Consider the following 14,007-nt stretch of genomic DNA (forward strand, 5'->3'; position numbering starts at 1 on the left):
TGGATGGTTGGCAGGTGCTGTGGTGTGGTTTGCTCCTTCCATGCTACCAAATGTCTGTCGTCCTGATCTCTCCTTCATTTTTGTATTTGTTACTCTCTTGTAACATTTCTAATCTGCGTCACTTATATGACATGATTGTGTTGCAAGCGCCATAAAACTCTTACTAAAACTAAACTAATGTCAATCTAATGTTTATTTTATTACAGAGGGAGCAGAAAAAGAGAGGGAAATTGTCAGCCCCTTCCGAGGGAAAAGAAATCACAGCTCACGGGGAGCACTCTCGGGTGCCCGACGAAAGAATTGGACCAAGGGAGGTGACTGTTGACGACCCCGGTGGAAGTTTTGACGACCCCGGTGGAAGTTTCGACGAGCCCGCTACGATGGATGGTGCTGGCGGTCAGATTGTGGAAAAATGCGACTGCACGCATCCGGAATTATCCCACAATTCTTCTTCTTCTTCTTCAGTCGTGGGCCGTCATAGCGGCGAGCTGAGGCCGAGGGAAGTGGACGGGCCACGTGCCGGCGTACGGATTGTTGAGTTGGATCGGGACACGGATTCGGATCAGGACATGGATTCCGATCGGGACTCCGGTTCGGGTCAGGAGGAGGTTGTCGAACGTTCCTCTCCTCCTTCTTCGCAAAGCGCGGCGGTTGTTCCTGAAGCGAGTGAAGAATCAAACTCTTTTTCTGTGGATAATACAACCAGTTCATCATCATCATCTGTGATACGTGTTGTTCCTGCTATGGGGGGCAATGACGAGGACGAAGACTCTGGACCCAGTGGTCAAGCAGTGTCTGAGCTTGTGTGTGGGTCCAGTGGTCAAGCTGTGTGTGGACCCCCCAGTGGTCAAATGGTATGTGGGCCGAGTGGTCAAGCTACTTGTGGACCCGGCGGTCAAACTATGTGTGGGCCCACTCAGGCGGACAGTTGTGAACAAAATCCAACTCCTCGTGTGGACAGCAGGGGTCTCGCCGATGGCGCTCAGACGCTGGCAGCGTGCAGTGGGGCGGGGAGTGAGAAAGACGACGTAATTGAGAAGGAGGAAGGTGGAGAGGAGGAGAAAGATGGAGAAAGTGGACTTGAGAATGTCGCGGAGACGAGCTGTGAACTGGGGAGTGCAAACGGCGGAAAAAGTCTCGACCCTGACCTTGGTGCTGGAGTCTTCTGCTCAGCCGGCGCTAAGAAATTGCCGCCGCCAGAGTTTCCGCGGAGAAACGGGCTCAGCAAAAACCCCAATGCCGCCTCCTCCCCGGGACCTCTGAACTGCAGCGCTCTCTTGGCCGAACTCTCTCAGCGGCACCAAAGTCTCAGCAGAGAGCTGAATTCCTCGCCGTCCACGAAGGAAAATTCCGGGATCTCTGGGGGCGAGGAGGTGGTACCGGAGATACGACCGTCGTCGAGTCACGGTGATAGCCCCATCGTTACGGGGGCGGTAGTGTCGTCGAATCGAGGCGGTAGTCCCATCGTTTTGGGGGTGGCAGTGTCGTCGGTACGATCAAGGGACGACGATGGGGAGCCTGCTGTGGGCTGTGGAAACCAGGGCACGGCGGCTGAGAGTGACAGAGGGGCTTGTGAGGATGGGGTTATCGTTGCCATGGATACCAGCGGCGGCGGCGATGACGAGGGAGTGGGTGTTGATGGTGAGTGGATATATATATATATATATATATATATATATGTGAGGTGTGCTGACAAAGTGAGTTACTTCTCGCAATCCACAAATGGAGATATTGGCCAAAACTCGACATTAGGGTCAAATTTGTAGATTCATCTGTTAATGCCATATTCTTTAGATATTATAACCTATTTCTTATTATTTCATACTTATAAATTGTAAAAACTTCACCTGTAAGTAACTCATTTTGTCAGCACGCTTCACATATATATGTTGTTTTGTAGTCGACTGTGCTTGTTGTTTCGACTGGTTTGTTCTGTTACTGTACTAAATGTGGGCTATGGTGTGGAAAATTCCGTGAGGATTAGCACTGCTTTCTGTGGTACCGGAGATAAACACATATATGTTGTTTTGTAGTCGACTGTGCTTGTTGTTTCGACTGGTTTGTTCTGTTACTGTACTAAATGTGGGCAATGGTGTGGAAAATTGCGTGAGGATTAGCACTGCTTTCTGTGGTACCGGAGATACACATATATATGTTGTTTTGTAGTCGACTGTGCTTGTTGTTTCGACTGGTTTGTTCTGTTACTGTACTAAATGTGGGCAATGGTGTGGAAAATTCCGTGAGGATTAGCACTGCTTTCTGTAAAGGGTAGGTGATGGATGGTAAGGCAGCAACAACAGTATTTGTAACGGCTAGTGTTTGATTTCGACATTTTACTGGCTAAGAATAAGTATAAGTGTAGTGAAGACAGAATAGAGCAATACTGAAAGGGAAATGTATATGCATGTAGCAGTTGCAATGTGTTGCTGGAAGTGTACAGTTCTTGAATTTTCAAACTAGCAGAGAAGCGACTTTGATAAATTGCACTAAGTAAGAGGTGTGGGCTCAGTTCCTGTGTGACGAAGTCAGTGTTGTTATCAAATTGTTTAATATTTTCTGTCTTTCTGTTTGGAAGTTGTATTCTTTTCAGACCGTAGTTGCGAGCGCAGTAAAACCTCTACTAAAAAAAGACCATAGTTGGTCCTGACAGGCGGGGTGAAAGCAGCCAGCCTCTTAGATTGCCTAAATTGTGTCAGTGGGGGGTGTAAAACTTTTAGTAATTAGTTAACTGATTCCGTCCATGATTTTTTCAGGCTCTGGACAGAATTATTTTTCCCTGTTCAGTTTTAGACCTGGGGTGCATCTATTTAATGTATTTCTGTGAAGCTCTAAGTAACTCTAATAGGTATTGTCATATATATACCAAACTGATGGGAATCAATAGAGGAATCTGTTTATATCAATAACAATGACCTATAATCTGTTTGTATTGCATTTTCCTTCAGACAAAAACGAATGAGAAAAAAAAATTGCGCCACAGCTCTTCAAAAATTTTGACTTGCCGCGTTTTCTCAGCTCTACAAGTCCTTATAATCCATAGGAATCAACACAATATTGTAGCGATATCACCCTAGCACACATTTATGCCAGAATTTCACAAATTTAGTTGAATATCTTTTTTTGAAGGGCTTTTTTCTTATACCAGGCTCCGTGTTGTTTACTCTTAGATCTAGCCTTTAGAACGACAACAAAACAGCGATTTTTGCAAGAATTTCGCGGAGTTTCGATCGATATTGGCGCTCAGAGATTGAAGTCAGGTTTGTTTACAAGTTCTAACTTCCTTTCGACAACTTAAAAAGTGGGAACTATGTTAAAAAGTGCACATTTGTTTCGGATTTCGTTGAGCCGCTCACAGCGGTCGAATGGAGGCAGCGGAAAAACTCAGAGCAGCTGTCAGCGGCCGAATGGAGGGAATCATTTAAGACATCTCATAGACATTGTTCTGACAGCCGTGAATTGACAGCTGCTTGTATACTTTTTCTCAGTGGATGGTTGGCGGGTGCTCTGGTGTGGTTTGCTCCTTCTTTCCTATCAAACATCTATCATCCTGATCTCTACTCCTTCTTTTTTATATTATTTGTTACTCTCTTGTAACCAAACAAACATACTTTTTCTTGTGGGTGGTTGGTGGGTGCTCTGGTGTGGTCTGCTTCTTCTTTCCTATCAGACGTTTATATCGTCTTTATCTCCCATCCTTCTTTTTTTAATATTTGTTACTCTCTTGTAACACCTTTAATCTTAGGCACTTATAAATATGACCTTATTAATTGCGTTGCAAGTGCCGTAAAACACTTTAAAAAGACACCAAACGAACATACTTTTTCTCACCAGCTCAACATGAAGCAGCCAGCTTTAAGCTTATTAATTGTTTTGCAAGTGCTGTAAAACCCTTTTTTTTTAAAAACACCAAACGAACATACTTTTTCTCACCAGTTCAACAAGAGGCAGCCAGCGTGGACAGCTCTCAGCACCCTCAGAATTTCCTGGTCATCAAGCAGAAGTTGCACAGTGGCTCTTACAGCACTGTGGTTAGTATATATAATATTATATATGGTCGCTTTTAAGGACAATAGTGGGCTATCCCGAAAAATGCTGTTTTGAGAAAATTGAAGGTAAAGTTTTTGGACCCTTGTTCAGTTTCTGTGAAAGACTAGGAGAGTTTTCTCCAATGAAACCAAACTTCTCCTATAGGCAGGGCAATGCCCACTTTTGTTGTAGGTCGAGATTTCTGGAAACCCGCGAAATCTGGGTTAGCCCCCTTGTCCCTAAAAGCGACCGTATGTGAGACGTGCTGACAAAATGAGTTACTTCTTGCAATCCACAAATGGAGATATTTTACCAAAAATCGACTCTAGGGTCAAATTTGTAGATTTTCTGTTGATGCCATATTCTTTAACTTGCTCTATAACATGTCTTTTTTTATTTCATACTAATAAATTGTAAAAACTTCACCAATAAGCGTGATGTATATATTTCCAAAGGGCTGGAATCTGAGAAGCAACTCATTCTGTCGGCAGATTTCACATATATCATATGTGTCACGACGCAGTGGAACCAGCGCTCATAAATTTTTGGGACATATCAAGTTATTGGTATCGTTTTAAAAGGCCTGTTTATTTGCCTTCCTTTTAGTGAGAAAAATATCTATCTAGGTTGAATTGAAATCAAAATATTTGCGAAATATTTGAAGAAGGTCTGGTTTCATATAGGTAAAATTAGCGAGAAAATGGCCGCCAAAGTTGAGTTATTTCCTTAGCTTGAGAGTCCATGGAAACTGAGAATTTATATTTTTGCCTTTAAACAACGTTTTTCCAGTAAATCCAGAAATATTTTCTTTAATGGGCATGAAAGGCGTAGAGCCAAAAAAACCCCCAAAAGTTTGATAAAAATTCCCAAACCTGCGGAAAAATGCCAATTTCTTGACTTTCATTATTTTGACGAGTGCCTGATTTCACCACGATGCCTCACAGATAGTAGTGTGCTGAGAAACTAAGTGTTTGAAATACAAGATGAGATTATGATAATAATGATGATAATAAATTTCATTTATATAATCACATTTTCACTGAGAAATTGCTCAGTGGGCTTCACAATAATCTCAAGAACAAAATTCCTAATTATTACAATTTGTTAATTTCCATTCACACAGAGAGAACTTTGTGGGTGGTTGGCGGGTTCTCTGGTGTGGTTTGCTCGTTCTTTCCTGTCAAACATCTATCGTCTTTTTCTCCCCTCCTTCTTTTTTGTGTTTGTTACTCTCTTGTAACACCTCTAAATCTTCGGCAGTTATATGACCTTTTTGTGTTGTAAGTGCCATAAAACAACTGAAATAATTGTCTATAACAGGAGGAGTTCAGCGAGGACATGGTTCGGATCATCCAAGCCACGCTGTGTGAGAATGAGCATTTTGTGACACGCAAGAAGCAGGCTAATTCTGTGCGGTCTATTTTCATCAAGGTGAGAGAACATTAGCCAGTATTAGTAATAATAGATTGCTTTTATATAGCGCTTTATCCCATTCTTGTATAAGCTCTGAGCCCTTTTCACCAACCCCATAATCATTCACACAGGAAAAATATTTCACAGAAACAAGAAAAACCAGTTCAACCACATACAGAACTTTCACAACCATACAGTAACTATACACGAAAGGACAGTGCAAAAAAAAAAAAAAATTAAAATGAGCGTTTTGTGACACGCAAAAAGCAGGCCAATTCTGTGCGGTCTATTTTCATCAAGGTGAGAACGTGAGCCAGTATTAATCATGTACTTACTTAAAGGGGATGGTGGTTGTACTAGAAGTGTATGTGTGTATCTGTCTGTCTGTTTGTGAGTATGTATGTGTGTTTGTTTGTGCGTGCTTTACTGGCATGTCCAGATCACAAAAATATTTTTTTGACCTCTCACTAATTCAGTGCTTGTCAACCCTTTTATAAGGAGTGTCGTCGTCTGCCACCTTTTTGCTATCTCCAAACACATATGACCTTGTTGTGTTGCAAGTGCCGTTAAGGAGTGTCGTCGTCTGCCACCTTTTTGCCATCTCCTAACACATAAATAAAATAATAATGGATTGCATTTATATAGCGCATATCCACTTATGCAATGCTCTATGCGCTTAACATGATACATATAATGGATTTACAAATCAATTTTAAAGATACATAGTGTTACATACTCTTGCAAACACATATTCACTCACGCACGCACCACACACATATACATACTCACATACATATGCACATACGCACATACAAACTCACAACGATCTACAGCGTGGATGCATTCTGTCTAATCGAAATATGATGAAAATAGAAATGATTTTAGTTTCTTCTTAAAAATTTCTAGATTTTCTGCTTCTCTGATAGTTTTTGGAAGCCTATTCCAAACAAGTGGGGCAAAATATGAAATAGAGCGTTGGCCATATGATTTGAAATTTATTTTAGGCTTAACAAGGGTTGTTTTGTCAGTAGATGATCTGAGCGTTCTAGGAGGCACATAGGGTGTTAAAAGCTGTTTTAGATAGTCCGGTGATAAATCATTTAAGCACTTGTAGCAAGTTAAACAGATTTTATATATGATACGCTCTTTCACTGGGAGCCAGTGTAATGCTTTTAAAATAGGAGTCACATGATCATGCTTTAGTTTTTTTAGTAATTATTTTGGCAGCAATATTTTGTACTCTTTGTAGTTGTTGTAACTGTTCATCAGGTACACCAGCCAGTAAGGAATTGCAATAATCAATCCTTGACAATATAAGTGATGTTATTAAAGTTTTGGTGACACCAACAGATAGATATTTTCTAATGCTCCCTATTTTCTTCAGCTGGAGATATAGATTTTTACAAAGATTGGATACATGGTATTTCATTGACATATCTTGATCTAGCACCACACCTAAATTTCTTATTTTAGTTTGGGCTGATATTTCGTGGCCATTGATGTTTATTCTGATGTTGTCGATTTCATTGCATGCGCTGCTACGAAGAAATAATATTTCGGTCTTATCCTCATTTAATTTTAATTTGTTCTTGAACATCCATTTTCTTATATCATTGATACATCTGGCGATTCTATCTATGAGATTGTGTACATTGTCAGTCGTAGTGAATCCATACAGCTGTGTATCGTCTGCATAAAGATGGTAATTGAGGGCATATAAAGAAATTATTGATGACAGACTTTGCGTGTACATTGTAAAGATGAAAGGACCAAGGACCGAACCCTGAGGAACTCCATATTTTAGAGGTAACCTATCTGACACATCATTGCCAATTTTCACTGACATAAATCTATTGTCTAGATATGATTTAAACCACATTAGAACAGTACCTGATAGTAAAAATGACTTTTCCAATCTCTCTAGTAAAACATATGACCTTGTTGTGTTGCAAGTGCCGTAAATTTTTAACTAAAACTAAACCATAGTTACGTCATCGTGTCTTTCTCTCCGGCAGCAAATGGAGCGCTACTTCCCCTGGTTCAACGTGAACACGTGCAAGCTGTGGGAACACAACAGGGGAATGCCAGAGTAAGTTCGGGGGCTCTCGTGGCCTAGAGGTTAAGGTGTTGGCCTCTCATTCAAAAGGTCCCGGGTTCGAATCCAGGTAGCGACCAAAAAATTTCTTCTCTAAAATTGTCTCCTTTCACCTTCTTTCCTGCTCTCTAGCAATGTTCTGTCGTCTGCTTTCATTTCCACTTTCTGCCCCCACCCCCTCACCTCCTTTGCCCCCTCCTCTGGGCTCCTGACTCTTTCTGCAGCCTTTCTACTGCTACTCCTTGGCTCCTCCTTACTGCTGTCTTTCTGCCACACCCCTGATCTTCTGGTAGGAAAAATCTACACCTAGCCTTCTCGGACAAGGGCGAAAAATCTCGGAGGGCCCGTGTGCAAGTTGCGCACGTTAAAGATCCCTTGGTAGTTTAAAATCGATAAGATAGACCTGCATGTTTGCCGACAATCGTCTGAAATCCGACAATCGCGACCCGACCCGCGAACCGGCCGATACTATCGCTAGGCCCACCTGTATCAGTCAATGTGCGTAGTGCGAGGCCTGGCCGACTGCCAGCGACCCCTTTTTTCCGCGTCGGCTTCGTCGGCACTTTCGTTTTCGTGCCGACCGCCGACGCGCGCACCGCCGACTGCCGACATCGGCGTTTCCGACATAATTGTCGGAACCTAAGTAGAAATGCGAATACGGAAAAGGACGACAACCTAAATTATCTACTTTCAGTTTCGTGCTCGAGCGGCCATTTTGAGTTTCGTTTGTTGACTAATTCAATTGTTCAGATCGTGTGGATTCATTCAAGTCCGACTCTCTTGTTCTAATAGAATCTAGATCTACATCTAGATTTATATAGATCATTATAGACCTCAATGGGGGATTCATATTCCAATTCTATTGTGTCAAACCCTATCATAGGTTGTGCTGTAATATTAATATTGGTAAAAATAAGCATTTCATTAGGTGCGTGAATTATTTATTTATTTAGATCTAGAATCTAGACTCAGCTGAGTCCCTCTGTTCGGAATCGGATGCGGATTTCTAGTTCAAGGCCTTTCCTATTCACTTGTTTTACAAGATCTAGATCTAGATCAAACCCTATAGCAATGCAGATGTAAGCCATAGATCTAGATCTATGCTCCTTGTTTGTTTTGGAGTGTGGTATTTTAATTTTTTTTCTTTTCATTTAGGACTTGTTTTGGCCTTTTTACATGAGGCCCGTTGCAGGTTCTTTTTGGGGGTAGGGTTAGGGTTAGGTCTCTTCTTTATTGTGTTTGTTGGGGTGGTCGCTGGTTACTCGGATGTCCTTCCTTATGACACCCACAACTGCTTTTTTTTTTTTTGGGAGGGGGGAGGGGGGAGTTGCACAAAATTTTCAGACAATCTGGTTGAGGCTCACATGCAGGTCTAATAAGAGTTGGCTTCGGCCGCCACCCGGGCAAAATTCAAAATTTCCTACCCACTGAAAATATAAGGTGTGTCCCGTTTACAAAAGCAAAAGCAAAGAGTAAGTTCTTGCTCTTGCTTCACCAATGTCATCTCCATTGTGGTAGACTGACTATGCAAAGCGTACGGATCGGGTTAACGAGTAAATTTTTTTCAGTTTTATTTAATTAGTTTTATTATTATCATTATCATTATTAGTATAATTATTATCATTATCATTATTAGTATAATTATTATAATTATCATTATTGTATTATTATTAGCATTATTATTATTGTTATTAGCATTGTTATTATTATTATTGTTGTTGTTATTATTATCACCATTATTATCAAAATTATTATTGTCATCATCATCATTATTATTACCATCATTTTTATCATCATCATCATTATTATTATTATCATCATCATTATTATTGTCATTCCCATCTTTATTATTCTTCCAGGGGCATGCTGAAGGAGGCGGTTCTGCCCCCCTCGGAGGACCACACGTACGCCCAGTGGCTGGAGCGGAGAGATTCCCCGATGTCGCCGCAGCCCTCGCCCTTCAAGACCTTGGACAGACAACACAGGCACAGCAGCAGCGACGGTCAGTGGTCTCGTTGCGACTTGTCACCAGTTGGTGTTGGAATAATCAGAACTGGTCATCAGTACCCCCCCGGGGCGGTGCTACTGACGGAAATGTCTTTAGGCCATTCCGGGGGGGGGGGGGGGGGGGGGGGGGCATTAACATCTTGAGTTCTTATGCTCAGTAGAATTGTAATTGTAAATGGGCTGATTCATCAATGTCATGCTCATAACTGTGCCTGAACTGCAACACGGAACTGCTGCTTTTTCTTTACCAATCCTTACTATCGTCATTTTTTTCTCTACTTCTTTTGTGTGTTTGTCACACTCTTGTGACCCGCTCTTTCCGGGGTGCCTTGATAGTCGAAGCAGGCTTTGTGCTGTTGAAGCTAGAGAGATGAGCAGAGTAAGTCTGATTCCCTGTAAGGACTTCTCTGTTGACATCCACCCCTTGGCACTCATATGACCTTATGCAGTTTTGAGCACTGTAAAACCTCTACTAAAAACAAAACAGTCAGTGTTGGCCTAATCAGAATTGGTCATCAGTCAGTGTTCACTTAATCAGAACTGGTCATCAGTCAGTGTTCACTTAATCAGAATTGGTCGTTAGTCAGTGTTGGCATAATCAGAACTGGTCGTCATTGTTCACGTCGCGTCAGTCAGTGTTGGGATAATCAGAATTGGTCGTTAGTGTTGACATAATCAGAACTTGTCGTCAGTTGGTGTTGGTGTTGACATAATCAGAACTTGTAGTCCTTCAGTGTTGACATAATCAGAACTTGTCGTCATTCGGTGTTGACATAATCAGAACTTGTCGTCAGTTGGTGTTGGGATAATCGGAACTTGTCGTTTGGGGTCAAAGAGTGTGTCTGGAACTGTGTTTTCTTGTGGATGAACAAACTGGAAGTGTGTTAATCATTACCGCTTTTCCGTGTTGCAACTTGATAGTCCTATTTTCTGTTGACAGACAATGCATCCAGTGAGACAGGATGAGAGCGAGATGTTACTCAATCTGATGTTACTGGTTGGATTTGTATGCATGGGAGAGTTTGTGGGCTTTTCTTTGTTTTTTAAATAATTTCAGTTGTAATAAATGGAAAACACTGTGTGACTGAGGTCTCTTGTGACAGTCGATTTTTACATAATCGGAACTAGTCGCCAGTGCCGCAAAAATCTTATTAAAACTAAAACTAAGAGTAAGCCTGATTCCCCGTTTGGAGTTCTCTGTTGACATTTACACCTTGGCGCTCATATGACCATAATATGCAGTTGCGAGCACCGTAAAACCTTACAAAGTGGTTGGTTGGCGGGTGCTCTGGTGTGGTTTGCTCCTTCTTTCCTGTATAAATCTATAGTCTCAATCTCCCCTCCTTCTTTTTGTGTTTGTTACTCTCTTGTAACACCTCTAATCTTCGGCACTTTGATGACCTTTTTCTTATTGTGTTGCAAGTGCCGTAAAACTCTTCATTCTTTTTCTCTTCTTTCCCATTGTTGGGGCAAACGTGGGGGCACCACTGCATCTGAAAACCGGCTCTCGCCATTTCTCTCTGTCCTCTGCTTTCCTCAGATTGTCACCCATCGTCTTCCCTGTCCACTCTGTGATGTTGTCCTCCCATCTCCTTCTCTGCCTTCCTCTCTTTCTCTTTCCTTGTACGATCCCTTGCAGGATTGTTTCAGGCTTGTTTTGACAAGTACTGTGGATCTTGTGACATGCCCATACCTTTTTAATTCTCGTCTTTTCACTGTGGTCTGTAGATCTGAAACTCTTACTAAAACCAAACTAAATCCTGAGATCTAAATCTTCCGGCTTTTTCTGTTTTTTCCGGCCGACTTGCCATTTGGGCCTCAGCTGTTACCAAAAGTCTACTGTAAACAATACACATTATATATACTAAATAGAGATTATTTGTTGTAATAGAGGGAAAGAAACAAATATAATTTAGTCTCACTGTATTCTTATTTCAGTCAGTGCCCGCTCGGTTACATCCCTGTAAACCTTACTACAACTTATATTTTCTCTGCTCCCCATACCCTCCCCTCCCCTCCCCACACCACCCACACGCGCGCGCACACACACACACACACCCTCTCCGACCCCCACACATCCCACCACAGACTGTGGCCCCTTGTCCCGGCCCTTGTCGTGGCCGGCGTCAGAGACGAGCCATCTGGAGGACACGAGGACATGCGTTCTGTGCTCACAGCAAGGAGACGACCTGCCAGATGTGAGTGTGTGTGTGTGTGTCTGATCTCTGTGTGTGTGTGTGTATTCTGATCTGTGTGTGTGAGTGTTCTGATCTGTGTGTGTGTGTGGGTGTGTTCTGATGTGTGTGTGTGTGGGTGGGTGTGCGTGTGTGTGTGTGTGTGTGCACGCGACCCGCCTGATGTAAGTGTTCTGATCTGTGTGTGTGTGTGTGTGTGTGTTCTGGTGTGGGTGGGTGTGTGTGGGTGTGTGTTCTGGTGTGGGTGGGTGTGTGTGTGTGTGTGTGTGTTCTGGTGTGGGTGTGTGTGGGTGTGTGTGGGTGTGCACGCAACCTGCCTGATGTAAGTGTTCTGATCTCTGTATGTGTGTGTGTGTGTACATTAATTTGCATGGTAAGAAAAGAAGTAGTGAGAAAGGTTTTGAAAATGGGTATTCCAATGTAAAGTGCATTGAGCTACTTTCGTTGGAAATGTGCAATATAAATGTTATATATTTTGTTATTAGTGTTATTATTTATCTGACTTTCTGGCACGTGGCACTTGGTAGCTCTGGTGTGGTTTGCTGCTTCTTCTTTCCTATCAAACTTCCACTGTCCTGATCTCTCCTCCTTCTTTTTTGTGTTTGTTACTCTCTTGTAACATCTCTAACCTTCGACACTAACAATATGAATGACCGGATTGTATTGCAAGTGCCATAAATCTCTTACGAAAACTGAAAATACCTTACTAAAACTGACAATGGAAATGGGTTTTTCCTCCCTCAGCACGCGGGCCGGCTGTTGTACTGCGGCCAGGACGACTGGATCCACGTCTCCTGTGCCTTGTGGTCTGCCGAGGTGTTTGAGGCTTCCGACGGATCCTTGCAGAACGTTCTAGAGACTGTCAGCCGCAGTAGGAAGTTGGTGAGTGGTTTTGTTCTTCTTCCTTTTCTTCTTTTTCTTCTTCTTCCTCTTTATCTTCTTCTTCCTCCTCCTCCTCCTCCTCCTCCTTCATTCTGATCTATTATTCTTATCATTCTTTCTCCTATTATTACAGTTTTTATTGTTGTTATATATCATTATTAATGTAACTTCTTTTTTGTTTTGTAAAAATATGTTTTCCCTCTCTTGGTACTGATGTATGATGATTTGAACCTATACAATTAGTACTTTTTTTTTTCTCCATCTGTAGCACATTTTTGGGGGCTGCACGGTTTAATTATTGTGTTACCGTGGGTGGTTGACGGGTGGTCTGTTGTGGTTTGCTCCTTCTTTCCTATCAAACATTTATCGTTCTTATATCTCCTCCTTCTTTTTTGTGTATGTTACTCTCTAGTAACACTTCTGTTCTTCGGCACTTATATGACTTTTTTATGTTGAAAGTGCTGTAAAACACCCACTAAAACTAAAACAACTTCTTTTTCTTTTTTTCTTTCTGTTTAAAAATATGTTTTCCCTCCCTTGGTAATGATGTATGATGATTTGAACATGTACAATTTAGTACATTTTTGCTGTTGTCTTTAGTACTTTTTGGGGGTGTGCACGATTGAATTATTGTGTTACCTCCCTTTTACTAATTAAAGTTCGCATTTGTATAGCTCAATTCCCCGCTCAACAGCAAGCTCTATGCATTTTAATAATAATAGATATCATTTGTATAGCGCAAATCTCCGCTCACCAGCAAGCTCTATGCGCTTCACAATCTATACTATTACCCCAGCAGACCTGAGAGCATTCTGAAACAACCTCAACTTCCTGGGAAGCATACAGAGCAAGCGGCCATTTATGGGCGCTAAAACACTAACATACTGACAAGATGTTTTTCCATGTCCCCAGCGCTGCAACCTGTGCGGGCAGACGGGAGCCACGGTGGGCTGCTGCGAGGCCAACTGTCCCGCCAACTACCACTTCATGTGTGCCCGCCGCGACCACTGCCTGTTCCAGGAGGACAAGTCGGTCTTCTGCAAGCTGCACAGGGACTGCGTGGAGACCGACGTAAGTATGACGTGTTACCGATGCTGGGTGGTTAAGTATGACTTTCTTTTCTTTTCTCCTTCATTGGGGGGCAGTACCACTGACTGAAGTGTCTTTAGGCCATTTCCAAAGGGGGGACATTAATATGTTCTTATGCACAGTAGAATTGTAAATGGGCTGATTCATCAATGTCATGCTCATGACTGTGCCTGAACTGCAACAGGGAACTGCTGCTTTTTCTTTCCTAATTCTTACTATCGTCTTTTTCCACGGTGCCTTGACAGTCGAAACAGACTTTGACTTGACTTGCGACTTGTCCACTGCGTTGGGGTCACTGCA

The 14,007-nt window shown here is 42.3% G+C and overlaps 1 protein-coding gene across 1 annotated transcript in view; it reads left to right on the forward strand.

Annotated features, from left to right (window-relative positions):
- Positions 1–14,007, forward strand: part of LOC101846617 — a gene marked incomplete in the record, with an annotated part of 80,470 nt that overhangs the window by 43,225 nt on the left and 23,238 nt on the right. The window contains 8 exon segments of the mRNA XM_013089909.2: positions 207–1,641; positions 3,934–4,028; positions 5,347–5,457; positions 7,455–7,528; positions 9,394–9,536; positions 11,630–11,739; positions 12,481–12,618; positions 13,531–13,689. Of these exon segments, the coding sequence (XP_012945363.2) occupies positions 207–1,641; positions 3,934–4,028; positions 5,347–5,457; positions 7,455–7,528; positions 9,394–9,536; positions 11,630–11,739; positions 12,481–12,618; positions 13,531–13,689 (2,265 nt within the window).

Source organism: Aplysia californica, unplaced genomic scaffold (genome assembly GCF_000002075.1).
Source record: "Aplysia californica isolate F4 #8 unplaced genomic scaffold, AplCal3.0 scaffold01077, whole genome shotgun sequence".
NCBI classification, from domain to species: Eukaryota; Metazoa; Mollusca; class Gastropoda; order Aplysiida; family Aplysiidae; genus Aplysia; species Aplysia californica.